The 24,087-nt window shown below is 36.0% G+C and overlaps 5 protein-coding genes, 2 long non-coding RNA genes and 1 pseudogene across 7 annotated transcripts; 3 read left to right on the top strand and 5 right to left on the bottom strand.

The window, feature by feature from the left end:
- The first annotated feature begins 2,162 nt into the window (after positions 1-2,162).
- LOC130512523 (uncharacterized) lies at positions 2,163-3,014 on the top strand. Its single transcript, XM_057010591.1, has 2 exons — positions 2,163-2,517; positions 2,805-3,014. The coding sequence occupies exons 1-2, from the start codon at positions 2,211-2,213 to the stop codon at positions 2,819-2,821; spliced, it is 324 nt and encodes a 107-aa protein (XP_056866571.1). The 5' UTR covers positions 2,163-2,210; the 3' UTR covers positions 2,822-3,014.
- Positions 3,015-3,688: 674 nt separating this feature from the next.
- LOC108858907 (dihydropyrimidine dehydrogenase (NADP(+)), chloroplastic-like) lies at positions 3,689-6,114 on the bottom strand. The gene is made up of 7 exons (XM_057010573.1): positions 5,598-6,114; positions 5,177-5,431; positions 4,933-5,103; positions 4,700-4,812; positions 4,432-4,618; positions 4,250-4,359; positions 3,689-4,174 (listed from the first exon to the last, which is right to left on the bottom strand). The coding sequence occupies exons 1-7, from the start codon at positions 5,886-5,888 to the stop codon at positions 4,018-4,020; spliced, it is 1,284 nt and encodes a 427-aa protein (XP_056866553.1). The 5' UTR covers positions 5,889-6,114; the 3' UTR covers positions 3,689-4,017.
- Positions 6,115-6,980: 866 nt separating this feature from the next.
- On the top strand, positions 6,981-8,729 carry LOC108863053 (UV-B-induced protein At3g17800, chloroplastic). Its single transcript, XM_018637351.2, has 3 exons — positions 6,981-7,261; positions 7,429-7,742; positions 7,837-8,729. The coding sequence occupies exons 1-3, from the start codon at positions 7,139-7,141 to the stop codon at positions 8,645-8,647; spliced, it is 1,248 nt and encodes a 415-aa protein (XP_018492853.1). The 5' UTR covers positions 6,981-7,138; the 3' UTR covers positions 8,648-8,729.
- Positions 8,730-8,826: 97 nt separating this feature from the next.
- LOC108863054 (uncharacterized) lies at positions 8,827-10,034 on the bottom strand. Its single transcript, XM_018637352.2, has 4 exons — positions 9,768-10,034; positions 9,507-9,589; positions 9,180-9,235; positions 8,827-9,102 (listed from the first exon to the last, which is right to left on the bottom strand). Exons 1-4 carry the CDS (start codon positions 9,937-9,939, stop codon positions 9,024-9,026), a joined length of 390 nt encoding a protein of 129 aa, XP_018492854.1. The 5' UTR covers positions 9,940-10,034; the 3' UTR covers positions 8,827-9,023.
- Positions 10,035-10,435: 401 nt separating this feature from the next.
- On the bottom strand, positions 10,436-14,413 carry LOC108863051 (probable cyclic nucleotide-gated ion channel 20, chloroplastic; annotated as a pseudogene).
- Positions 14,414-15,751: 1,338 nt separating this feature from the next.
- LOC108860629 (uncharacterized) lies at positions 15,752-16,451 on the top strand. The gene is made up of 2 exons (XR_001950722.2): positions 15,752-16,038; positions 16,144-16,451. It is a non-coding gene; the product is annotated as an uncharacterized LOC108860629 (long non-coding RNA).
- Positions 16,452-16,897: 446 nt separating this feature from the next.
- On the bottom strand, positions 16,898-20,245 carry LOC108856956 (probable cyclic nucleotide-gated ion channel 20, chloroplastic). Its single transcript, XM_018630864.1, has 11 exons — positions 19,771-20,245; positions 19,459-19,644; positions 19,286-19,384; positions 19,108-19,209; positions 18,775-19,011; positions 18,375-18,614; positions 18,132-18,277; positions 17,968-18,045; positions 17,720-17,849; positions 17,390-17,636; positions 16,898-17,265 (listed from the first exon to the last, which is right to left on the bottom strand). The coding sequence occupies exons 1-11, from the start codon at positions 20,122-20,124 to the stop codon at positions 17,105-17,107; spliced, it is 1,980 nt and encodes a 659-aa protein (XP_018486366.1). The 5' UTR covers positions 20,125-20,245; the 3' UTR covers positions 16,898-17,104.
- Positions 20,246-21,992: 1,747 nt separating this feature from the next.
- LOC130512716 (uncharacterized) lies at positions 21,993-23,580 on the bottom strand. Its single transcript, XR_008946299.1, has 4 exons — positions 23,036-23,580; positions 22,692-22,936; positions 22,464-22,521; positions 21,993-22,357 (listed from the first exon to the last, which is right to left on the bottom strand). It is a non-coding gene; the product is annotated as an uncharacterized LOC130512716 (long non-coding RNA).
- Positions 23,581-24,087: the final 507 nt, after the last annotated feature.

Here is a 24,087-nt window from a genome sequence, read left to right on the forward strand (position 1 = left end):
ATGTCCACCCCAGCATTAAATTAAAACATATCAAAAAGGAAAATTCACGTTGTTTAACTGCTCTTAGAAATTAATTAACAATGTACATTTCTTTTATACATGACATAAAGATGTCGCTAACATCAATATAATTCTAAAAATAACTAAAATCATAATTATAAAATAAAAAACAATTGTTTACGATATTAAAAATGCAAAAAATATAAAATTGTAAAAAATATTTTTTATAAAAATCTAAAATGGTTTTTAAACAATATAATATTTTATAAAAAATAAATAATCTCATGCAAATATACCACAAAAGAACATATTTCCACTAAAAATATAACTGAAATAAATACTCAAAATAAAATAGTATAAAGTTATAAAATATAGTTGATAACAAATAAAAATAAAAACACGCAAGAATTGTAAAAAAATGTCAAATGTTAACAAAATAAATATATACGATCTAATCAGAAAAAAATATATTTACTATATCCAATTTAAAATAAATATCAAATGTTTTGTAAAATTAAAATAAATTCTAATAAAAAATAATTTCAATGTAAATTCACCCGCCCTACGGGCGGGCTAACCACTAGTTATGATAACAATATCTAAATTAAAATTTTGAAGTGTTTGTTTATAATTATCATATGCAGCCGAAAAGGTTTTAATTACCACGAAAATACTGATTACGAAAGAGTACTAGGAAAATATCTATGAATAAATCAGTAAAAATAGATTTGTTGGTGAGCACGTAAGCGTAATTAGGTAGGAAATGAAACGAGTTTAATGTTTCACTGAATCAAGCCGTGGACCTTTTAACCACCTTTTTTGTCATAAAGCCCATTTTGTTACCTTTTTTGTTCTTTGCATTGCTCTGGTGTGTTTAAATATGCAATGACCTTTTAACCACAAAAGTAAAACTAAAAAACAATAGTATGCCCCAGATTCCTAATCATAACTTAACTTGGATTCTTAATCATCTCAAATTTAATAATTTTCAAAACAAGGTTTCTTTAGCAGGTTAGCCAATGCCAATATTCATGAAAATACAAAATTCATGTAAATTAGATCACATATAAACTAGAAGATCCATACATCTTATGTATAACCAAATATTAACAAACAAACTACAACTGATGGAATCAAACGCGGGAAAGGAAATATTCGCATTCACTCATTCATCATGTGGAAACATAACTGCTCAAACATTTTCATATTAATCAACACAGCAAAACAAGTTCTGGTTACGCGCTAATTCAGTTATTTTTTCGGCATAAAAATGATTCTAGGAAAAGATAAATGTTGCCAAGAAAATAATAAAGCCAACTTGAAAGAAATGGTGGCAACAGATACATTATAAAACGATACACAACTAGAAGAAAATATAATACAGTGAACTTTAGTTTTCTTTTCTTTTCAAGTGAGAAGATGATGTGAAACGATAGAAAGGAAGAGCCGATTGAAGCTGCAAACTTTATTTAAGTATTTTGGGTCCATCACTTGATCAAGGCTACTGAACTTAGTTAGAAACCAAACTCTCAGTCTCCTTCACGAACCCATCTCCGGTCCAATCTTTATCAGATTTCACGCCTTGATCCTCTAGGTTTTTCTCTGCTCAATAGCTTCTTTCAGTCTCCTGACCAAATCTCTGTGTGTTGTAAAGTACTGAAGGGAATGCATGTGCCAGCAACAAAGATGACGAACAAACAAGCAAGTAAGCAACAAGAGTAAGGATAAAACAATATGAAGAAAAAGTTGCTCATACCCTCTGAAGTCTTCTCTTGACGAGAAGTTATGTTGTTTTATAAAATCTTGAAGCTATAGGGTCTTCACATGACCATTGCCATGCACCTTACAACTAAAAGCAATAACTGATTTTATCTCTGAGTAAGAGACTAAACGACAAAAGTAATGGTAGTGTTGAGTTCACTCACCTCATTTTAACATTTTACCACAATAATTTTTTTTTAACAACTTTTACCAAACTGTAGCATTGGTCTGTAACACCATATTATTAAGGACATTAGTGGGAAACGTGAAATGACATATTAGGCATCATATTTTGTCGTATAGCACCGACATATAAAGTTTATATGAGAATGAAGAGAACCACATATTTTTCACCGGTTATATTATATGTGAAGTTTTGTCTTTATAAATGGGGATCCGGAGCAGCATTGTCTCAAATATCAAACGTAGAAAGTTCACAAAGAGAAATAATGGAGGAGAAGAGAGCTATTTTGAAGTCACTGATCTTACTAATGATGATTTCCAGTTTTTGCCTCGAACTGACAGTTGCAGAAACATACTGCCATGCTCAACGTCGCTTATTAATCGACGCGTGCAAGATATTAATTTTGAGGCAGGCTCCCCCCGCTGAATGTTGTCGTAGAATAAGAACGACTCCAGCGTGGTGCGTTTGTCCTTCTGTAACACCACAGAGAGCTGCTCTCATCGATGTCAATTACGCTGTTGGGGTAATCCGTCAATGCGGTCGATATGTAGCTCGCGGTACCAAATGTGGAAGTAAGTGTATAGTGTTCATTTTTTATCACATTTACATACTTTAATTCTAACTACAATCACTAAGTCAAATCATTATATCTAGTATTTTAAATAATTTATTTTGTTAACTGTAACCATATGCGCCAACTAATGCTTCACATTTGCGTTAGTATTTTGTAATAACATTTTATTAAAAAAAAGTTAGATTTAAAGGACAAAAGAAAAGTGTTCTTCCCAAGCAAGTCCAAACATATAGAAATTGGGGTTTCAAACAATCAGTATCATGAATTTACGTTGTGTACGTGCAGGTATTACAGTTCCATAAAAAAAAGCCGTTCGAGTCCATGGAGACCAAAATATCGTTGCCTGAAAACTATCGCCCGTACTGTATGAGTATTTCGCGTTGTTGTATCTGTTTTTAATATTTAGGCATTGTCGTTGGCCTTATTTTGATGTGGAATAAAATAATGTCTGGAACTTTATATATTTTCAATCTGAACTTAATCTATTTCGTTGCATGTGATTTTTTTTTTTTGGGGCAAATGTTGCATGTGATTTTAATTCCTATCTACGAGCCTTCAAATTGGTTGGTTAACAAAAAAGCGGAACCTTCGAATTCTCATCGAATTTATCAAGAGTCATTTACTGTATTGGAAATTGTTCCAAGGGTTCCAAGTGACACTCTACTTTCAATTTAAATCAAACCAAGAAAAACCAAATTGTAGAACAATTTAATTTGGAAACAACATAATTCAGTAGTGTGATTTTGAAATTGAAATTAACTTACGCTATGTTGAAAAAGTTATCTTACTTTCAAATAAATTGAGTCCCAACAAATCAAGTGTCTAATTTCACTCATATATGACTTCAAACAAGTGGAAAAAAAGTTAAATGGTTTTGTTAAACATTTTTGCATATTCTTGTTGTGTACATATGAAAGTTAAGTTGCTTGATTTAATTTCTGATGTTAAAGTGGTTTTAGTGAGGATGGTTGGTCTCTTCATTTCCGTTTTCAGCTGCAACATGTTGTTGTAGAATAACCATAAAAATGATTCTAGGAAAAAATAAATGTTTTTTTTTCTGAAAAGAGGAAAAGATAAATGTTTAAGCCAAGAAAGACCTCTTAGTCCGTGCTCTAATATGATGACAAACACTTCTTCCATGGAGAAGTGTTAGAACAATGCCAAACCCATTTCCCATGATGTTCCTTAAATAGATTATTAACATCCATCCCAACAAAGTAAAAGGTCTTTACAGAAATGGTGGCAAACGGATACATTATACAAATGATAACATAACACAACTAGAACAACATAAGATACAATCAACTTTAGTTTTCTTTTCTTTTCAAATGAGAGAGGTAAAGAGGTCGACGTGAAAGATAGAAAGGAAAAAGCCTTTGCCATTTGGCTGTGAATGAAGAAGTTGGGAACTTTTTTTTTTCTTTTTTTTTTTTTTTTTTAGAAGTTGGGAACTTTATTTAAGTATTTTGGGTCCATCACTTGATCATGGCTACTGAAGTTAGTTAGAAACCATACTCTCAGTCTCCTTCACGAACCCATCTCCGGTCCAATCTTTATCAGATTTCAAGCCTCTCCTCTCCGCTTTTCTCTGCTCAATAGCTTCTTTCTGTCTCCTGACTAAATCTGTGTGTGTTGTAAAGTACTGAAGCGAATGTCTGTGCCGAACAAACAAGCAAGTAAGCAACAACAAGAGTAAGGATAAAAAATAAGAACAAAAGAGTTGCTCATACCCTCTGAATTCTTCTATTGTTGAGAAGTTATGTTGTTTCATAAAATCTCGAAGCTCGGCGCATAGGGTTTTCACGTGACCATAGCCATGCACCATCACACCAGTGCATACCTTCCAAACAAAAGAAATAAACTGAGTAAGAGACTAAACGACAAAAGCAAAGGTAGTGTTGACTTTAGTCACCTGGACAGTGTTTGATCCGAGGAGAATGAACTCAGCTGCATCATAGCCAGTTTCAACACCTCCAATACCCGAAAGCGAGCAATCTTTCTCACTGAACTCATCTCTCATCATCTTAGCAATGTTCATAACTTTCGCAAGCGCAATGGGGCGAACAGCCTTATAAGAGTAGCCTCCTGGAGTTGAGTAACTGCATTAAAAAAAAAGTAACAACATAAGCAACACAAGAGCTGCTAAAACTTTCGACATCATAAGAATGCTAAAAGCTAACCCTTCAACACATGGCTCAGGATGCAGTGTCTTCAGATCAATTCCCATCACACTCATGATTGTGTTGATGGCTGCGATCCCTTCACATCCTGATTTTAGAGATACCCTCGCCGGCTATTTTAAACAAAATGGATAATGGTTAAAAAAGCAAAAACAGAGTAAAAATAACAGAGGACTTTAACAGAAACTTGCATAAACATAGTTCTATAACTAAAGAAGAGAGAAGTAAGACACCTCAGTAATGTCAGTAATATTAGGAGTCATCTTGGCCCAAACAGGAACAGTAGCTTTAGCATTAATCCATCCGCAAATCTCCTCAAGAAGCGCACAGTCTTGTCCAACAGCTGCACCCATTCTACGCTCTGGCATGCCATGAGGACACGAGAAGTTGATCTCTAAAGCATCCTATAACAATACAAAAATCAGTTAAAGAGCTCTCAAGAATCTTGTGTGTTTGGTTTGGTGGGGGAAAACTCACAACACCGGTTTGTTCAACGCGGTCAATGAGCTCTTCCCATCCGGTTTTGCTGTATTCCTCCATGATGGAAGCGATGAGGATCCGGTCAGGGTACTCTTGTTTCAACTGCTTGAACTCTTTGAGCATGGTTTCGAGAGGACGGTCACTTATAAGTTCTATGTTCTGCCACCCGATCACATCTGTTTTGGCTGAGCCGGTTCGTAGCCTGGCGTACCGAGGCGTTACGTTGATGACTTTGGATGCGTCTAGTGAAACCTAAAACCATTAGAAAATTCACATACTCAATCATCATACACAGATCTAAATCCTCTGTTCTGTGAATCAGCAGAATCAAAGAACCTATTCATTTTAGTCAAACCATCACACGAACGCAGAAACAGAGTAATTATAGTCAAAATCAAAAAAGAAAAGAAAGCATTACGGTTTTGGCGATGACGCCTCCCCAGCCTTCATCGAAGGCTCTCTTCATGACGGTGTAGTTGGTACCGGGTGGACCCGACCCGATCAGGAAAGGATTCGGCATTTTCAGACCGTTTACGGTGACACTGAGATCAGGCTCTGACTCGGAGGAAGAAGAGGAGATCTTGAGTCCAACTCTGTTCGGAGGTAAGAAGTTCCGGCGGCGAGAGGAGTGATTGAAGTCGGGTGATATGGTGGTTTTAGAAGAGAGTCCAGATAAGCGAGTTAAGGCGAAGCTCATGGTTGCTGCCATTGGATAACAGATTTGATCAGGTGATTAGCAGAAATTTTAATTTACAGACCCTTTTGAAACAGAGAGGTAGAGAAGATATGCTTTTGAAACTGTGTATGTTGTGTTGATCAAATCGAACAAAAGGTAAGAAAGAAGTTAAGAAGACACATGAGTTGGAGAAGAGTGCGGTCTAATTATTGGTCTGTTTTGAACTTCGTCTATGCCCCATGTGGAAAAAATAATTGAAGCTGTTACAATCTTAATTAATTAGCTAATGACTTATATGATATGCAGATCCGCCTTCCGTAGAAATAAGAAAGCCATTAGTCTTAGTTTTAGTCATTTTCAATTCTCTCTGAATTTTGTCATTCTTATCCCCTTTTTTCCGCTCTGTCACCGATTCATTAATCAACCGAGTTGACAAAAAAAACAAGAGATTCAAAATTAACGCCAACTGAAGAATTTGTATTAACTGCGAAATGCGAACACGTTACGGAACCCACCGTGAGCGACGGTGAGGCTACGGTTGTGTGTAAAGCTTTATGGGCCCATATAGAATATCTAATGGACTAGTGGACCCAATAGCCCATGTCACGATCAGACAAAACGTTAGCTGTAATCTACTACTACGTGTAAATGAGAATAGACACACGAGCCAGTTGGTGGCACTCAATGTCTCAACGTTGGTCTTCCCTTTCTTAGTTTCTGACTCTACTTTCCTTGTTTGCCTACGAGATCTTCTAGAACTGTTTAGATTCTAATATAAGCAAAACGTGTAAATTTTTTGTATAAGCTTCAACCAAATCACCAAACACAAATTTAGAACAAGCTCTTGGCTTCATAAAAATATAGAAACCATAGCATTGTTTTTTTATGTCACAGCCATAGCATGGTTTATAGTTATAATAAAATTAAAGACCAAAAATCCTAACTAAAAAATATTTTGGGATTTGTTTGAAAATAATTATTCAGTTTATGAGAATATCTGCAATTGTATATCGAAGGACACGCAATGACCACAGCCTCTTATAAATTTTCATGGTCACAAAAAAAACTAAGAAAATTATTATAATTTTCACATTTCATTTTATGACGTATAAATAAGGGTCGGATCCAATTCGCATTATTGTCAAATAACCAAACCAAAAAGAAGTTTTATTTTACAGACATCTCGCCATTCGCGAAAGTTCTCTCTCTGTAATCTGCATCGTAGCTCTTCTTATCTCGTTTTCTCCGACCAAGTTTCTTCTCTTTTCTCCCCGAGACTAGACATGGACGCCGCGACCGCGAGTTTGATCCGAACTCCCGTCTTACCGCGTGCTAGATCTATGTTCCTTACAGCCAGCAGCCCTGGGTTCACACCTTCTGGTTCAAAACTTCAACTTCATTTAAGGGTATGTCCTAAATCTATTTCTCTTGATTCAAATCACCTAACTTTATCATCAAAACTCGAATCTTTCCCTCAAACATCTTCCTCCGGTTTTGTTCAATTTCATTTTACCAAACCGATCTGATTTCGCATAACCGGTCGGTTTAATCCCTTTGTCATCTCCACGTGCAGCTAAACGCGTTCACTAGATTCTCAAAACCATTATTGCAAAGCAGCTCATCAACAACAGCTTCCAAAACTCGGCGAAGTTTTGTGGTTAGAGCTTCGGCAGCATCTGATGACGCTTCCTCCAAACCGATCGCGCCGCTTCAGCTTGAGTCTCCCGCCGGTCAGTTCCTGTCTCAGATTCTGGTGACCCATCCTCATCTCGTCCCTGCTGCTGTTGAACAGCAGCTTGACCAGCTCCAAACTGATCGCGACTCTCAGGGACAGAACAAAGATTCATCATCATCGTCCCTACCTGGAACCGACATTGTTCTCTACAGGTGTTGTTAAAATCTATAGGTTGAGTTAATACCTTTGGTTACAAGAAACAAAACAGAGTGGAGGTTGAACATGTGTCTGGTTCTCCTTGTGTAGGAGGATCGCTGAGTTGAAGGAGAATGAGAGACGAAGGACGTTAGAAGAGATTCTATACGCATTGGTGGTTCAAAAGTTCATGGAAGCTAACGTATCACTCATACCTTCGATAACGCCATCATCAGATCCATCTGGTCGTGTTGATACTTGGCCGACCAAAGTAGAGAAGCTCGAGCAGCTTCACTCTCCCGAGATGTACGAGATGATTCACAACCATCTAGCTTTGATCCTCGGGAGCAGAATAGGTGACTTGACCTCTGTCGCACAGATAAGCAAACTCAGAGTTGGGCAAGTCTACGCTGCTTCTATCATGTATGGTTATTTCTTGAAGCGGGTGGACCAGAGGTTTCAGCTTGAGAAGACCATGAAGCTTCTTCCTGGTGGTGGTGGGGATGGTGAGAGTAAAACAAGCGTTGAGCAACCACAGGATGGGACGTATCAGGCTGTGTCTTCTCACCCAGAGGTTGGTTCATTTGCGGGTGGAGTTAGTGCCAAGGGCTTTGGAAGTGAGATTAAACCGTCGAGGTTAAGGACATACGTGATGTCGTTTGATAGTGAGACGCTTCAGAGATATGCCACCATCAGGTCAAGAGAAGCGGTTGGGATCATTGAGAAGCACACAGAGGCGTTGTTTGGCAAGCCTGAGATTGTGATCACGCCGCAAGGCACGGTTGATTCATCCAAGGACGAGCAGATAAAGATCAGCTTTGGTGGAATGAAGAGGCTTGTCTTGGAGGCTGTGACTTTCGGGTCGTTTCTTTGGGATGTTGAGTCTCATGTAGATGCTAGGTACCATTTTGTATTAAACTAGAAAAATGGTCTGTAATGACAATGAATAATGTAACATTAAGAGCATTAATCTAGCAGGAACAGACCAAACCAGACTATCAAAATCTCGAAAAACCTAGCTCAGCTTGGTTCTGGGCCTTCTGGCAGGGCTATCCCAAGCCAATTCTCGGATACTTATGAGTAATCTATAAAATTAACCTGTAAATGTCAATTAGGGACATGAAATAAAATAAGAGTTGTTTCAAGAAAAGTAACACAAAGTTTGAAGAGGAATAAACACAAAACAAGGTCTGTGCAAAGATTTATCTAGATACATCCTGGTCTTGTTTCAGTTTTTGGGACTACTCACAAGCCGAAGTAATATCTATAACAGAAGAACCAGATTATGAGGAGGACTACTACTCTGCCTTGCATCTCTTCTCTAGTTCCTCCAAATGCTCAAGGTCTTTGTTGTACTTGCAGATGCGATAAATACACCTGGCAGCAGTGAATATGAGAGAAGATAAGTAAATTCGATTACATAAATGTGAAGTGTGAGGTTGTTGATCATGTACCAGTAAAGAAGGATCCCAGCCGCACAGAGAACCACATTCCGCTGAGCCTTGTAGATCTGACACACAAGTAAAACTCGTAAGTATGCTGAGCTCAGACATCTTAGGGAAGGAGCAAATACAAGCCTCATACAACAAGTCGAATATCCCCAAAGTTTCGATTATGTATATATATTCAATAAACGCAAAGCAATTAATCTCAATCCTCAGATGATTGATTGTACATTTGATACTAGAGTTAAAGCGTGTTTTTGTTCATATCTGATGATTATACAAGTGTGAACAAAAATACGCTTTAACTCTATTTACCAAATGTGATGATATACTTACAGATTTCTCGTAGCGATCACGTTCTGTAGCAGTGCAAACCTCAGAGGAGCACATTAGTCTATGCTCATTCTTCCAGTAAAGATCTGAAACAAACGTATGGCCCAAGCAATTCACATGGAGTAAATTTAAATACTAAATCAAACAAAATTTACCAAAATCAGTCAATCCCTAATTATAGAAAGACCATATCGATCCCAGAACAGGAAACAGTGAGAAATTAGACGATCTACGATAGAGAGAGAGAGAGAGAGAGGTGATCACCGAGGAGTTGAAATCCAGCGAAGGCGACGATGGAGGCGGCAGGCTGGAGTATGAGCGAGACAAGTGATACGATTCGTTTCTTCACGAGCATCGGGTAAGGGAGTGTCAAGATGACGGCGATCACGACCTCCGCAGCAACTACATACGATAGAATCAGCCATTGCAATGCCATCTTCTTCTTCGATCTCGCTCTCTTACCTGATGATCTGGATTCTGCGCGCGTTCGGACACGTATCTACGCCGTTTGCAATGTGTCTTTTGACTTTTTTTTTTGGTTCCTTCGTAATTTTTAGATGATGGGCCTTTTACGGCCCACTAGCACACCACTTCTGGATTCATTGGTATCAAACTTTTGGTTTAGAATGGTTATACAGTTCGGTTTGATAACAATCACCAATTCACTGCAAATGAATCATTTGGATAGAATGTATTCAAATGCAAATGGCAAATGAACTCATACATAGATAATAATCACCAATTCACTGCAAATGAATCATTTGGATAGAATATTCAAATGCAAATGGCAAATGAACAAACAAATTATTATATTAGACTAATATTCGACTGCCTCTCTCCTAACACTGCCAACCCACCACTACCAAATCATGATTTCCAACGCATCCAATGTTTATTTATATTATTTTACGTTTGTCCAAAAAGCAGAAAGACAAAGTTTCACATTATTAAAGCGACTAATATATCGTACAATATAGTTGTATGACAACCACCAAGCTTATATCCAAGTAAAATAAAGATAACAATAAAATTGACTGAGCATTACGATCTCCGAAGCCATCTCCTTATATATATCTCCAAGCCACTTGAATCTGGGGGAATTTTCAAAAATACCACTTTCAAGGTACCATTATTCATCTTTACCACCACTAAAGACACATTTTCAAAAATACCTTATTTATTAAAATGGAAAAAACTCTTATATCTTTATTTTTATATGCTTTTCAAAATTCTAATCCCAAATTCTAAATCATAAACTTCCAATTCTAAACTCTAAACCCAAAATCTTCAACTCTAAACCCTAAACCCTAAACTATATACCCTAAATTCAATATCCTAAACCCTAAACCCTAAAGTCTAAACTATAAATCTTCAACTCTAAACCCTAAATCCTCAACTCTAAACCCTAAACTATAGACCTTAAACCCTAAAACATCAAATCTTAACCCTAAATCCTAAACTTTTAAATCTAAACCCTTCATTAAAAATAGTGGTAAAAGTGGTTAGTGTAAACATGAAAAGTGGTACTATGAAAATGGTATTTTTGGCAATTTCTCTTGAATCTGCCTAGCCGCTCATAGCTTCAAATATGGAGATTCGTACCTTGTGGCTCCTTGCACTCTATGTCTCCTTACGAATCTCGAGAGTCGGGGATCAAGGCCACGACGTCTTCAAGATCTGCTACACTGAGTGAAAACGCCTCCACGTTTTTCACGCAACAAACATCTCTTTTGCTATACAATTCCTCTGATGGCATCCTTAGCGTAGTCCCATCTGAAAATTTCAAAGCATATAATATGAAGTGTTGTCAAAGGTATACTTTATGTTTCGAGTTTTTAAATCAAAAACATTGAGAGTTGTGAGCACATAGAGTCAACAAAGGATGTACCGGGGTTTACAGAAGAGCGTTTTTGGCACCAAGTGAGAAGTTCTTCACCACAAACGTTTCCCTCTGATAAAAGCGTACGAGAACCGTCTTCTCTAGTGCTCACCATCTCACCAGTCACAATGAATACCATATTCTTAACTAGATCTCCACGGCGCAAGACCATGCTACCCTTTAAGTAAATCCTCTGTTTCAGCTTCTCACGAATGGCATCTAAGATATTTTCATCCATCTCCGAAAATATCCCCACCTGCAAAGCCATTTAACATTTTCAATAATCGTGAGAGAGAAGCAAAGAGAGCCAACGCTCTGGAGGAAATGGACTCCGATGTTTACCTTCTTGAGAAATGCGAAGAGGTGTCGTCTTATATCTCTTTGAAGGTCATCAGGCATACTCTCAACGAGAAATTCTTCGTTAACTCCTCTAGTAGCACTCCAGTTTAATCGCTCAGCCTCTAGCACCTTCCTGAAAAATATGGAAACAACTATTCAGTTAGGCTTTTACAGATAGTGATGAAACGACGTCATTCTTCACATTTCAACTTGAAAAGTGCATGAGGCATAGTTCACATACGTTCTTATGTCGTCTGGAAACTGTCTATGGCTCATCCATTTATTCACATCACGACGTCTCAGAGTCATTTCCATATTCCTAATTAAGGTGGACAAAACACAGTCAATGGAGAGATAATCCATCATTTCTTGAGATATCTTCTACAACGATGGGAGTAATTAAGTTTACCTGCGGCTGAGAGACTGAAGGAAGTTCTGCATATTACCAATAAGAAGCGCGAAAAGGAAAAGCCCCAGTCCGATGATAGCCATGGTAAATAAGACCTCCCAAACAAAGTAACTTGGGACTTGGTTTCCAGCAAGCGTGCTGATTTGCTTTTTTGAGAGTAGTAAACAATTGACAAATGACTCAAGAGTTCCACATTATGCCACCAACCAATGCAAACTAGTTGAACAGTTGTGTAAAACTTGAATTACCTGAAACCCCCAGAAAAGAGAGTATATGTATCGTTTGGGCAGATTAGAGTCATGGGTGAGATTGACTGCCTTCCAATAGATTCCATAATGAAAACCATCCTCTCGAAAACAAGCACTGGCATTAGCATTATCTTTCCAGTTCAACGCAGCATTTTTAGATACGTCGGTACTACAATCTATTAGTTTTTTGCATGTAGAATTAGATTCAAAACGAATACAAGCATCTCGAAGGCATTCATTAACTCTCTGCAAGAGACAAAACGAGAAGAATCAATAAACCACTAAAAAATAAATATTCACATATTATATATGTTGTTTAGGACAATAGAAGCGATTAAATCCCAACATAAAGAGTATTAGTTTAATTACTTTAAAAAGGATATTAGTTTAAAGTCAATGATAGAAGTTTGGAACTTTTGCCATACCTGCAGGCCAAAAATATACCAGCAAGAGCCAACAACATGACCAGCAAGCATGAAGGTGAAAAGATTAAGAAAAAAGCTAAGCCAAGCCGACTCAAATATGAACCCTGTTTGTCTTTTTCCGGCTAGAAGATGAAAAAGCCTCTGTAACTTTGGAATGCATTGGATAAGAACTGCAGTGCGTAAAAGGTTCTTGATAACGTCTGCCGAACCTTTGCCAAATACGTGCGGTATTATCCATACTAACAGTATCTGTAACCAAAAGAGAAAAGGAGAGATCAACGGTAAACGAACCTATTCCAATTACATTTTTATAAATAAAATAAAACACTGGTGTAGCTTTTAACATTATGATACCTGCGGAACTGGCAATACTATGAACAAGTCTATGAGAAAATTTCCTCGGTAGTAACGCCTAGCAATTTTTATTGGATCCTTAACCAATTCGCCAGAACCAACAACCGTAGACTCAGGATCTACATATGCCAGTCGGAACTGCAACAAAATATGAAATAAGAAGCAGTAAGCCAATAGATTCTCTTATAACAAAAATTAAGACAAAATGAAACACACCTGAAGCAGGATGTTTACACAGAATAAAACATCCGTTAAAGTTCTAAGAGCTACCAATATATGAGCCATCCGCCAATCAATCTTCATGCATTTTCCGCGCTGCAGTATGAAAAGATGGTGATGCTCAAGCGCAAGAATATAAAACATGAGAAGTAAAAGGGAGATATCTAATATATACCTTACTAACTTCTATGGGGAAGAAGAAGAGGGGATCTACGAAAATAGACAACAAGATTGAAAAGGCAAAGAGATTAGTCCATCTCTGAAACTCTTCAGGCGTCATGATTTTGGGTAAGTATTTATCAACAGATGTAGCAAATCGCCGAGCCCAGCCTTTAGCATCATCATCCTGAGCATTATGGAGCTAGCAAGATAAAAGACAAGAGTATATTTCAACAAATTTTATTTGAGTCTCAAACTAATAATTACTTGAGCCCCAAGCTACGATTTACTTGAGTCTCAAATTTGATTGTAAAGTAAATAAATCAAAACAAGATACCATGGAATCAGAATTGGCAGAAAATCTGGGAGTAGAGGAAATAGGATCACTCATTTGCACTAGCTGAGGTCGTCTCTGAGTCCCAAGAGGATCTGTGTAGCCTAAAACAACTGTCGAGTTTTCGAATACGTCAATGGTGGAAGAAGTGTTTGAGAGGGAAACACTACGTGACCTGGAAGTGAAAGGCCTAGTACGAGATGATGATGATGTGTCTGAAACTGGAAGCATGGGAACATAACCGTGCCCGTTGGGAGAAGACATTTCGGGACAAAACCTTCAAGACGAAAACAAAGAGTTCAGCACGAAAAGAAAAAAAGAAGAAGCTAGGGCATAAGTGAAGCCGAGACTATTGAGAGTAATGGAAAATGGAGAAGGAAGGAGATGATGAATTGAGTAACTGAATCAGGGTCTTTTTATAGAGGAGGAGTCAAGCAAGTGTATTATTTATTATTACTAGTGGATCGATAAACTAAAGAGCAGTGCGTCGAGACGAAAAGTAACCACATCGAAACATTCTTTTGAAACTTCACGTCGATTTACTTTTTTGAAACATTTTGCGAAGACTGACTTTGTAGCACCCGGATTTTTAGATTCCGGGCCTCTTTTTGTACTTGCAAGTAGACAGTGGCGGCTTAAACTATATTGGACGTATGGACAATTTTTTTTTCTGTATTATAGTTAGTTAAGCATAATACTGTATTATAGACCCAAACTAGGGGTGAACACTTTATCTGATATCCAAAGCGGTATCCAAATCCGATCCGAAAATTCCGAACTAAAATCCGAATCGAAATAATAAAATACCCGAATGGATATTGATTTAGGAGATATTGAATATCCGAATATAGTAGAGCAGTTGAACATTATTATTAGTGGACACTCGAAAATTTTACGAAGACTGACTTTTTATTTATAGATTTCAGGCCGTTTTTTTCTACTTTGAAGTAGAGTAGTTGAATATGGTCCAAAATTTTAGAGGGTTCATAATTTTTTTTGTTTTAGTAATAACTATACATACAAAATTATATATTAAAAAAAATATAACTATATTTAGATCTAATTTTTGTATTAATTAACCAATAAATATAAATTAGAAATTTGATTTCGCTAACATAACCAACCAAAAATGCAATAAGTTAGGAAGTAATTTGCATCTATATCAATTATATATTTTGAAAAGTAAAAAAAAAGATGTTGGTGTTTGTTTTAGTATTCAATGTAAGTTTAGAAAGTTAATATTCTAATTTGATTATGTGTAAGAAAATATTATTAATTAGTAAATATTAATAAAACGATAAATATATAATTTTTTCACCAATTCCAAAAAAACAGTAATAACAAACAGGAAAGACTAGTATAAGTTTCTGCCGAGAAGAAGAAAAAAACAAGAATCTCCAATTTTTTGTCTAACAAATCAAAATTCTACATCTTTTTGTAACGACTATACATGTTATTGTTCTATTATTATTTTATAGATTGTAGTTTATGATTGTGGATATAAAACATCAAGAAAAAAAACCGAAAAATTCATATTCTCAAAGAGTTTTTTTAAACCGAAAAATTCATGTTCTCAAAGAGGTTTTTTCATAAGTTTTTAATTAAAAACAAAAACAAAAGATGTCTCTTCCATTCACACCAAAAAAAATTGGTCCATGATTCTGCATAAGAAAAACTAGAAGAATGGTTTTATTTAGATTAAAAATTTTAGATTGGTAAAAGAGTATTTTCATGAGAAAAACATATGAATTATTTTAGGTTTTTTAAAAGGGCCTTGCTTTTTCTTTGAACAGGGTCTCTATAGAATTTGAGTTACTTATTAGCATGGACCCTTGTAATTATATTAAGTGGAAAGACGACGTGTTTGAGGATATCTGATGTAGATAAGTCTATCTATCGCTGTATTAGGCTGCTATTTTTTTCTTTTTTTGCTTCATTCGGCTTCACTTGTCTCCATTACTCCACCTGGAGTTGCTTCACCATTACTCCATCTGATTTTGACATCATGTTCCTTTGTAATAGTTGACTTAGCTTTAACCCCTTTGATGCTTCCTTTGATAGTGAAAGTTTTGGATACAATATTCTGATAAATAATGCATCCTCCGGTCATTATCTTCAACCATCCCACTGGTCTATGATTTCCAACGCCATTAGCTTCCTTAATCTCAGGTATTATCAAGCTCCTCTTCATCTACCCCTGTGTGGCGAGTTCAGCTTGTCCATTGTCTCTTCTTAGTTTGCTTCGAGAATGAACCATAATATTTTTCTGGCCAGAATCCACGGTTCTTACGGTGAATCATGTATCACCATCACGTTCTGAAGCAAACCCAAACAACCTTAAACCCGAGATGCCCGGCGAATCCATGTATGTGCCTTCGGTGAAGCTTGTCTTCTTCTGCTCCAAATTCAATCACTCTCCAGAGATTCAGACCATGCCCCTCCTTTGCTTTTCCTGGTATCAAACTCGCCATTGATACCACCAGTACTCTTAAAGTATGATTCCCAGCTTCTATACAACTCTTTGCTGTAATACCATAGCTTAATCATCTTCTACGATAATTTAATATGTCAAGGTCCTTTGATTTTAGCTTTTCCAGACATCATTAAAACTTCCCATCGCAGCTACTAGAAGTAAGGTAACCCTGTTTGATTTTTCCTTATCAAACTCTTAATCATTGAACCTCCTTCATGACTACCCTTAAGCCAATGAATCTGGTAAACAAATCCTTTGACACTTGCAACTTGATTCCCTTTGATATCCTTTCGATTCTTATCATGTGCACTTGATCTTAGAATCAATTTCTTCCTTGAATCAATTGCATTAAACCTGAACCGTACACGCTTTAAACTTGAAAGCAATCCATGATATGACAAATAATAAAAAAGATCTGTGAGCCACCAAAGTTTTAATAACATCATTTCTGCAAATTCCCTATCTTTCAAGCTGCACCTATAGACTCACGTAATCTTTCATCTTTGAAGGAAGTTAATTTTAAAAAGGTAACTAGGGTTGAGATTTTATTCAATCTAAAACTTGCGTGAAAATGATCTTATTAGAGCGACAAATACATCGTACAATATAGTTGTATGACAACCACCAAGCTTATATCATCAAATATCCATCGAAAATAAAGATTACAATCTAATTGACTGATCCGAAGCCATCGCCTTCTATATCTCCAAGCCACTTGAATCTGCCTAGCCTCTCATAGCCTACAATATGGAGATTCGTACCTCATGGCTCCTGGCACTCTATGAAATCTCGAGAGTCGGGGATCAAGGCCACGACGTCTTCAAGATCTGCTACACTGAGTGAAAACGCCTCCACGTCTGTCAAGCACTTAACATCTCTGGTGCTATGCAATCCATTTGATGGCACCCTTATCCTAGTCCCATCTGAAATTTTCAAAGAATATCCGGTTCCCATATGCAGTGTCATCTAAGTGTATACTTTATGTTTCGAGTTTTTAAATCAAAAACATTGAGAGTTGTGAGCACATAGAGTCAACAAAGGATGTACCGGGGTTTCCAGAAGAGCGTTTTTGGAACCAAGTGAGAAGTTCTTCACCACAAACGTCTCCCTCTGATAAAGAAGTAACGGAATTGTCTTTTTCAGTGCTCTCCATCTCACCTCCCACTATGAATACAATTTTCTTAACTAGACCTCCACGGCGCAAGACCAAGCTACCCTTTAAGTAAATCCTCTGTTTCAGCCTCTCAAGGATTTCATCTAAGATTGGTTCATCCATCTCCGAAAACAACTTCACCTGGAAAGCCATTTAACATTTTCGATAATCAAAGAGAGAAGGAAAGAGAGCCAACGGTAAAGGAAACGGGCTCTGATGTTTACCTTCTTGATTGATGCGAAGAGGTGTCGTCTTATATCTATCTGAAGGTCATCAGGCATATTCTCGACGAGCAATTCTTCGTTAACTCCTTTAGTAGCATTCCAGTTTAACCGCTCAGAAGTTCGCACCCTCCTGAAAATATAGAAACAACTATTCAGTTAGCTTTACAGCTAGTGATGATAAAGCTCATAATTTATATCTCCTAATATCTTAAGAATTCAACTTGAAAACGAAGGCATAGTTCACATACTTTCTTATGTCTTCTGGAAACCGTCTATGGTTCATCCATTGGTCCACATCACGCCGTCTTAGAGTCATTTCCATATCCCTAAGGTGGACAAAGCACAGTCAACAGAGAGATCATCCACCATGTCTTGAGATATCAGATTTTATACAAAGATAGGAGTTATTTACCTGCGGCTTAGAGACAGAAGGAAGTTCTGCATATTACCAATAAGAAGCGCTAAAAGCAAAAGCCCCAGTCCAATGATAGTCATGGTAAATACAATATCCCCAAAATAGTAACTTGGGACTTGGTTTCCAGCAAGCGTGCTGATTTGCTTTTGAGAGTAGTAAAACAATTGACAATAACTCAAGAGTTCCACATTATGCCAAACCAATGCAAACTAGTTGAACAGTTGTGTAAACTTGAATTACCTGAAACCCCCAGAAAAGAGAGTAACCGTATCTTGTGTACCAAGGAGTAGAGCTATAGGTGAGATTGACTGCCTTCGTATAGATTCCATAATGAAAACCATTCTCTTGAAAACAAACACTGGCTTTCACGTTACTTTTCCACGCGTCTAAAACTTCTTTTCTCTTTTCATGACAATCTATTAGTTGTTTGCATCCTCTTTCATCATTGCCACAAGCAACTCGAAGGCAACGATGAACTCTCTGCAAGAGACAAAAAGGGGAAGCATGCAACAAGAAGATCAATAAAACCCATACAAATATACACATCTTCTGTTGGTTTGGACAAAAGAAGTAGTTTAATTTACTAAGAAATCATATTAGTTTAAATTGAATGATACAAGTTTTGGAATTTTTGTCATACCTGCAGACAAAAAAAATACCAGGAAGAGCCAACAACATGACCCGCAAGCATGTAGGTGAGAAGATTTATAAAAAATTTAGCCTGTGCCGACTCAAATATTAACCATTTTGGTGTTTGTCCGGCTATAAGAGGAAGAAACATATATAACTTTGGAATGTATTGGAGAAGAATTATAGTGAGAAAAATGTTCTGTGCATCGTTTGTCCAAGATGCGCCTAACTTGTGAGTTAGAAATATCTGTCCAAAGGAGAAAAGACAGAAGATAGGTCAATGTAAACGAACATATTTTCAAATACATTTAAGAAATAAACTGCTGTAGCTCTAACATTATACCTGTGGAAATGGGATCACTAAGAGGAGGTTTAGGTAGTAATTTAGCCTAATTTGTTTACGTTCATCAACCGTATACTCAGAATTTACATATGCCATTGAGTACTGCAACAATATATGAAACAAGAAGCAGTAAACCAACAATTCTCTTATAACAAAATAAAATCAAAAGGAAACACACCTGAATAAAGATGTTTACACATAATAAAATATCCGTTACACCTTTGATAACAAAAATTGGACGAGCCATCGGCCAATTGATCTTAATGCATTTCTCCTCCTACAGTATGAAAGATGGTGTTGCTCAAGCGCAAGAATACAAAACATGAGAAGCAAAAGAGAGATATCTCATACCAGTTTGACTTCTATGGGGAAAAAGAAGAGGGGATCTACGAAAATAGACAACATGCATGAATAGGCAAAGAATGTAGTCCAGCTCGGAACGTATTTAGAGTGAGGATACATGATTCTGGATATGTATTTTTTAACGAATGTAGCGAATCTCGTAGCCTTGGCATCATCATCCAGAGCATTATGGTGCTAGCAAGATAAAAGAAAAGACTCCGTACTTCAACAAAAATTACTTAAGTCAACATTTGAATACCAAGCTACAGTTTACTTGAGTCTCAAGCTTGATTGTAAAGTAAAGAAATCAAAACAAGATACCGTGGTGGAATCAGAAGTGGCAGAAACTCTGGGAGTGGGGATTTGAGCGGCTTCTTGGTTGTAATCAGAAGAACCACAAGTTGAAGGAGGAGGAAGAGAAAATGGAGACTCAGGACTGCGAGTAGAGGAAAGAGGGTCACCCATTTGCACTAATGGAGGCCGTCTCTGGGTTCCAAGAGGATTTGTGTAGCCCAAAACAACAATTGAGTTGTCAAGTCCGTCAATGCTGGAAGAAGTGTTTGCTAGGGAAATGCTACGTGACCTGGAAGTGAAAGGCCTTGTACGAGATGATGATGATGATGAGTCTGAAACTGGAAGCATGGGAACATCATCGTTCTCGTTGGAAGAAGCCATTTAGAGACAAAACCTTTTTCAAGAAGAAAACAAAGAGACCAGCAAGAAAAATGATAAATGCTAGGGCATAAGTGAAGTAGAGACTATAGAGTTCTGGAAAATTGAGAAGGAAGGAGATAGATGACTTACAATAACTGAATCAGTGTCTTTTTATAGAGGAAGAGTAGGCCTGCGCATTTTACTCGGATCCAAGGACTCTCTTCCAAACCGATTCGGAAAATCTCGGTTCAGATTGAAATCGACCCGATCTTTTTTTCTATTGGATTTTGTTATGGAGGACCATCGGGTCTTAGATCTGACCCGATCAAAATCCGAGACCCAACATGGTATCTGAAAAGCGCAAAACTTCTAGTATATTATATATATAGATGTTTTAGTATATTTTTAATACTATAGGTATTTTTCTATGTTTCAGATTTAAGTTTTTGGGTATGGTTTTAAGTTTCAGATAAAATTTTAATTTTTCAAAAAAATAATTCGGATAATCGAATAAAACTTCAATATTCTTCATGTCTCCGGATCAGATTTTGAGTAAAATTTTGGATATTTTTCAGGTAATTGAATATTCTCAATTTTTTTTTTGTTTTTTGGGTACTGTTTTGAGCAGACCCGACATGATCCGAACAGAACCCAAACCAAAATCGAACCGATAAATTATACTTATTCTGTTAGATCTAATAATTTAAGACCCAAACTGTTTCGGACCTAATAGGATTCAAACCGAACTCGAACCAAAAAATTTTAATAACTTTATTAGGTCTAAATATCTAAGATCCAAAAATCCAGATCCGATAAGATCCGATCCAAACTCTATCCAAACCCGACCAGGGATCATAATGCTCATGCCTAAGGAAGAGTCAAGCAAGTGGATAATTTATTGTTATTAGGTGTTTAGCCTCTGCGCTAGCGCGAAGATATTGATAGAATTGTTGCTTTATATGAAGAGGGTGTAGATGGTATGTTCTAAGTGGTCTTTCGAATGTGAATATTTGGAATTTGTTGCTGATTTATGGTAGGGATAAAGAGTTGTCGTAAATTTGTATGTTAACTTTTGTTTTTTACTTATCTTTTTAATTTCGACTATCATTTGATCTAACAAAATAGACTGTGGAGAAAAAAAATCACAAACGTAGTTTGGAGATCATTTTACACGTCTGCAACCGCACTTGTCTAAAGTGAATCCTCTATACTTCGAAATTCTTTATGGGAAGATGTGCATCGTCGGTACGTCGTTGGAGATTATTTATTTCAAAAAAAAATTGTCACATTTTTTCATGTTATATCCTTTTAATAATTGTAATTTGTTGGCGGCATATTTTGAATGGATATATTTCTATGTTTTAAAATGGGTTTAACATGCATTTTCATTCGTTTTCCTGTATGTGCTGATGTTTTGTGTATATTTTTAAATATGTCAATTAGTTATGGATTTTGATTTACGATGTCTTATCTATTTACTCATTGAAAAAGAAGTAGACTAAAGTATAGATATTTTATTAGATACAATAATTTTTACATATGCAATTTTGTATCATTCAATTGTTTTGGGGGTAATTCAAGCAAATTTATTAGGTTATATTTTGTAGTTTATGTTTAAATTTATTGAGTTGTGAGAGGAAACAACTAAATATACATTATTCTAAAATAGTGATATGAGCAAACAATGTCTAGTATTTTAAAATGCTCAAGGTTTTTGCCGATCTTTTTCAGTAAATATGATCTTATGAGGACGCATACGTATTATTTTCTATTATTTTGATAAAATTAAACTTTCTGAACAATATATTAATGGTAAAGTTTTTTGTGTTTCTCTCTAAAAATGTTCGAATGGATTGAATTAAGAATATGATGAATTATGAAAACCCGTCCACGCTTCATTAATAATTTAAAGATAAAGAAAACCTCATAAGAAATAAATACTTAGAAGGAAAAAAACCAAAGTTTTAAGTGAGAAACAAAGATGATAGCAATTTTAAAAACTATGAATTGAAACTATGGTTGACGGGCTGATAAGAATTATAATTTTCTATCACTCACTGCGGTGCTTGCGGGTGTTTACAACGTCCTCAATCTTTGGTGGATTTGCTGTGTTACATTCCATTCATACATTTCTCCGCACATGGTGTTATCGGCTTGCTTTTGGTGGAGTCTCATAATTGGAATGATCCGGTTAGCTTAGTTGCAGCCGGAGTGTGATTCATCAACCGCCACAGCTAGTTCACGGTGTATAAACCTGTGTGTTCGTTGTATAAATTTGCAAGACTCATCGAAAGCAGAAGCCATCATTTCAAAGCTTTAATTTATTCCAAGCAAATGGAGTTTGTGTACATGTTTGTTACCTTCTTGTAGAGCCTTACTTCTTGACGAATCAGTTGAACTATTCGAAGGGGAATGTTCCTATGCACCACGATTAGAATATAGTAAAATAAAAATTGTAACATGTTTTTCTGGAGAGTTTATACTGATATGTGTTAGAAATATATTGTGTATACGTGCATATCTCGTAGTGACCTTTTGGCTTAGTTCTCTAAAGCTCGTTGTAAGTATAACTGGAGTATCAAACTTACCAGTGAACTTAGCTCTTTGTCCCAATTCCTTAAACATCTCCAGTTGTCTTACTCTGCGAAAATCCTGAACAAACTTGTTTTAATCAATGAAAGAGTTTTTCATTCCTTTGTCAAGCATCTCCTCTAAATATTTACATGCCTCTCTCGACTTCCCTTCATCTAAAATCCCTATGATCTAAAACGTGTAAGATGTGTTGTCAGGACTAATCCTTTTCTTGATCATCTCCCTCATATATAATATAATTCTGCAGATTCAATCGTATGAGATATTTGAATTAAAAGTTAGATAGTCAATTAGAAACAGATTTAGTAGACAGGTTGTGATAGATCGAAAAAGTTTTTACCTTTTTTATCAATGAAAAGAAACATGATTCCCATAGACTCGCTTTTTTTTCCATGAATCTCATAAACGAAGGAGGTGAGCAACCACGAACCGAGCAATTCGACCAAGGCGGAGAGAATCAAAAGTTGAGTGGCAGACGATGGTTTTAGCAACTGGAACAGTAGATGAAGTAATTTCCGAGAAGATGTAATAATATCTACTTGAAGAGGATTGATGAGAGAATCAGAGATGAAATGTTCATTCGTTTAGATGCATTGATAAAGCGGAATGCAGAGGGTGTTACAAACATTTCATTATTGATTAACGAAGTAAAGATGGGAGATATAAAGGTAGTGTAAGAAAAACTGATTCATAGAAACACAAACAATCATATGTTTAGATTAGTTTACAGGGATTTGACAAAAGAAACTACATCATGCGAAGTTCATTTAGTTTTTTTTTTTATAAATCGGGATTTTAAACATAGATTTCCTATAAACTGCAAAAAATTACATAGTCTGGAATTCGAACCCCTAAATTTAGATGTAAAAACCTTTAAATCTTAGCCAATATACTACAGTAATCCATTTGATAAATCATTGAAAACGTCAGTGTGATAACCAAAAATAAATAAATCGATAAAATAAAGAAAAGTGTGTGGATACGAAAAGAAAAGTCACGTCGAGATATTTTTTTTGAAACTTCACGTCGAGACAATTTGCGAAGACTGACTTTTCATTTCATAATTTTTATTTATAATTGTTTATTAACATATACCCTTATTATTTATGTTGAGAAAGACCCTTATTATTTATGTTTGAGAAAGACCCTTATCTAATCTTTTAATTTTAGATCATATACTTTATATACTATTAATAATTCATAACAGGAATATTTATAAATTAGTTAATATGACATATTTAATTATTTATATTAATAATAAATTAATTATATATATGAATTTTATTTTTATGAACAAAATCTGTTGAAGAAAATCTACAACAAAATCCTACTAACATTTAAGAAAATATAAAAAAGTCTTACCAAAAAGTTCAAGTTTTTTTTTGTAAAATA

The sequence above is a fragment of the Raphanus sativus genome, chromosome 5 (genome assembly GCF_000801105.2).
Source record: "Raphanus sativus cultivar WK10039 chromosome 5, ASM80110v3, whole genome shotgun sequence".
NCBI classification, from domain to species: Eukaryota; Viridiplantae; Streptophyta; class Magnoliopsida; order Brassicales; family Brassicaceae; genus Raphanus; species Raphanus sativus.

Coding starts and splice junctions, on each gene's coding strand:
- LOC130512523 (XM_057010591.1), top strand. CDS start 2,211: ATGGAGGAGAAGAGAGCTATTTTGAAGTCACTGATCTTACTAATGATG.
- LOC108858907 (XM_057010573.1), bottom strand. CDS start 5,888: ATGGCAGCAACCATGAGCTTCGCCTTAACTCGCTTATCTGGACTCTCT. Junction 5,432..5,597: donor GAGGCGTCATCGCCAAAACC/GTAATGCTTTCT, acceptor TAATGGTTTTAG/GTTTCACTAGACGCATCCAA. Junction 4,813..4,932: donor ATATTACTGACATTACTGAG/GTGTCTTACTTC, acceptor TGTTTAAAATAG/CCGGCGAGGGTATCTCTAAA.
- LOC108863053 (XM_018637351.2), top strand. CDS start 7,139: ATGGACGCCGCGACCGCGAGTTTGATCCGAACTCCCGTCTTACCGCGT. Junction 7,262..7,428: donor AACTTCAACTTCATTTAAGG/GTATGTCCTAAA, acceptor CTCCACGTGCAG/CTAAACGCGTTCACTAGATT. Junction 7,743..7,836: donor ACCGACATTGTTCTCTACAG/GTGTTGTTAAAA, acceptor CTCCTTGTGTAG/GAGGATCGCTGAGTTGAAGG.
- LOC108863054 (XM_018637352.2), bottom strand. CDS start 9,939: ATGGCATTGCAATGGCTGATTCTATCGTATGTAGTTGCTGCGGAGGTC. Junction 9,236..9,506: donor GTGATCGCTACGAGAAATCT/GTAAGTATATCA, acceptor CTTGTGTGTCAG/ATCTACAAGGCTCAGCGGAA. Junction 9,103..9,179: donor GCTGGGATCCTTCTTTACTG/GTACATGATCAA, acceptor CACTGCTGCCAG/GTGTATTTATCGCATCTGCA.
- LOC108856956 (XM_018630864.1), bottom strand. CDS start 20,124: ATGGCTTCTTCCAACGAGAACGATGATGTTCCCATGCTTCCAGTTTCA. Junction 19,012..19,107: donor TAGTGATCCCATTTCCACAG/GTATAATGTTAG, acceptor TCCTTTGGACAG/ATATTTCTAACTCACAAGTT. Junction 18,278..18,374: donor CTCTTTTCTGGGGGTTTCAG/GTAATTCAAGTT, acceptor TACTCTCAAAAG/CAAATCAGCACGCTTGCTGG.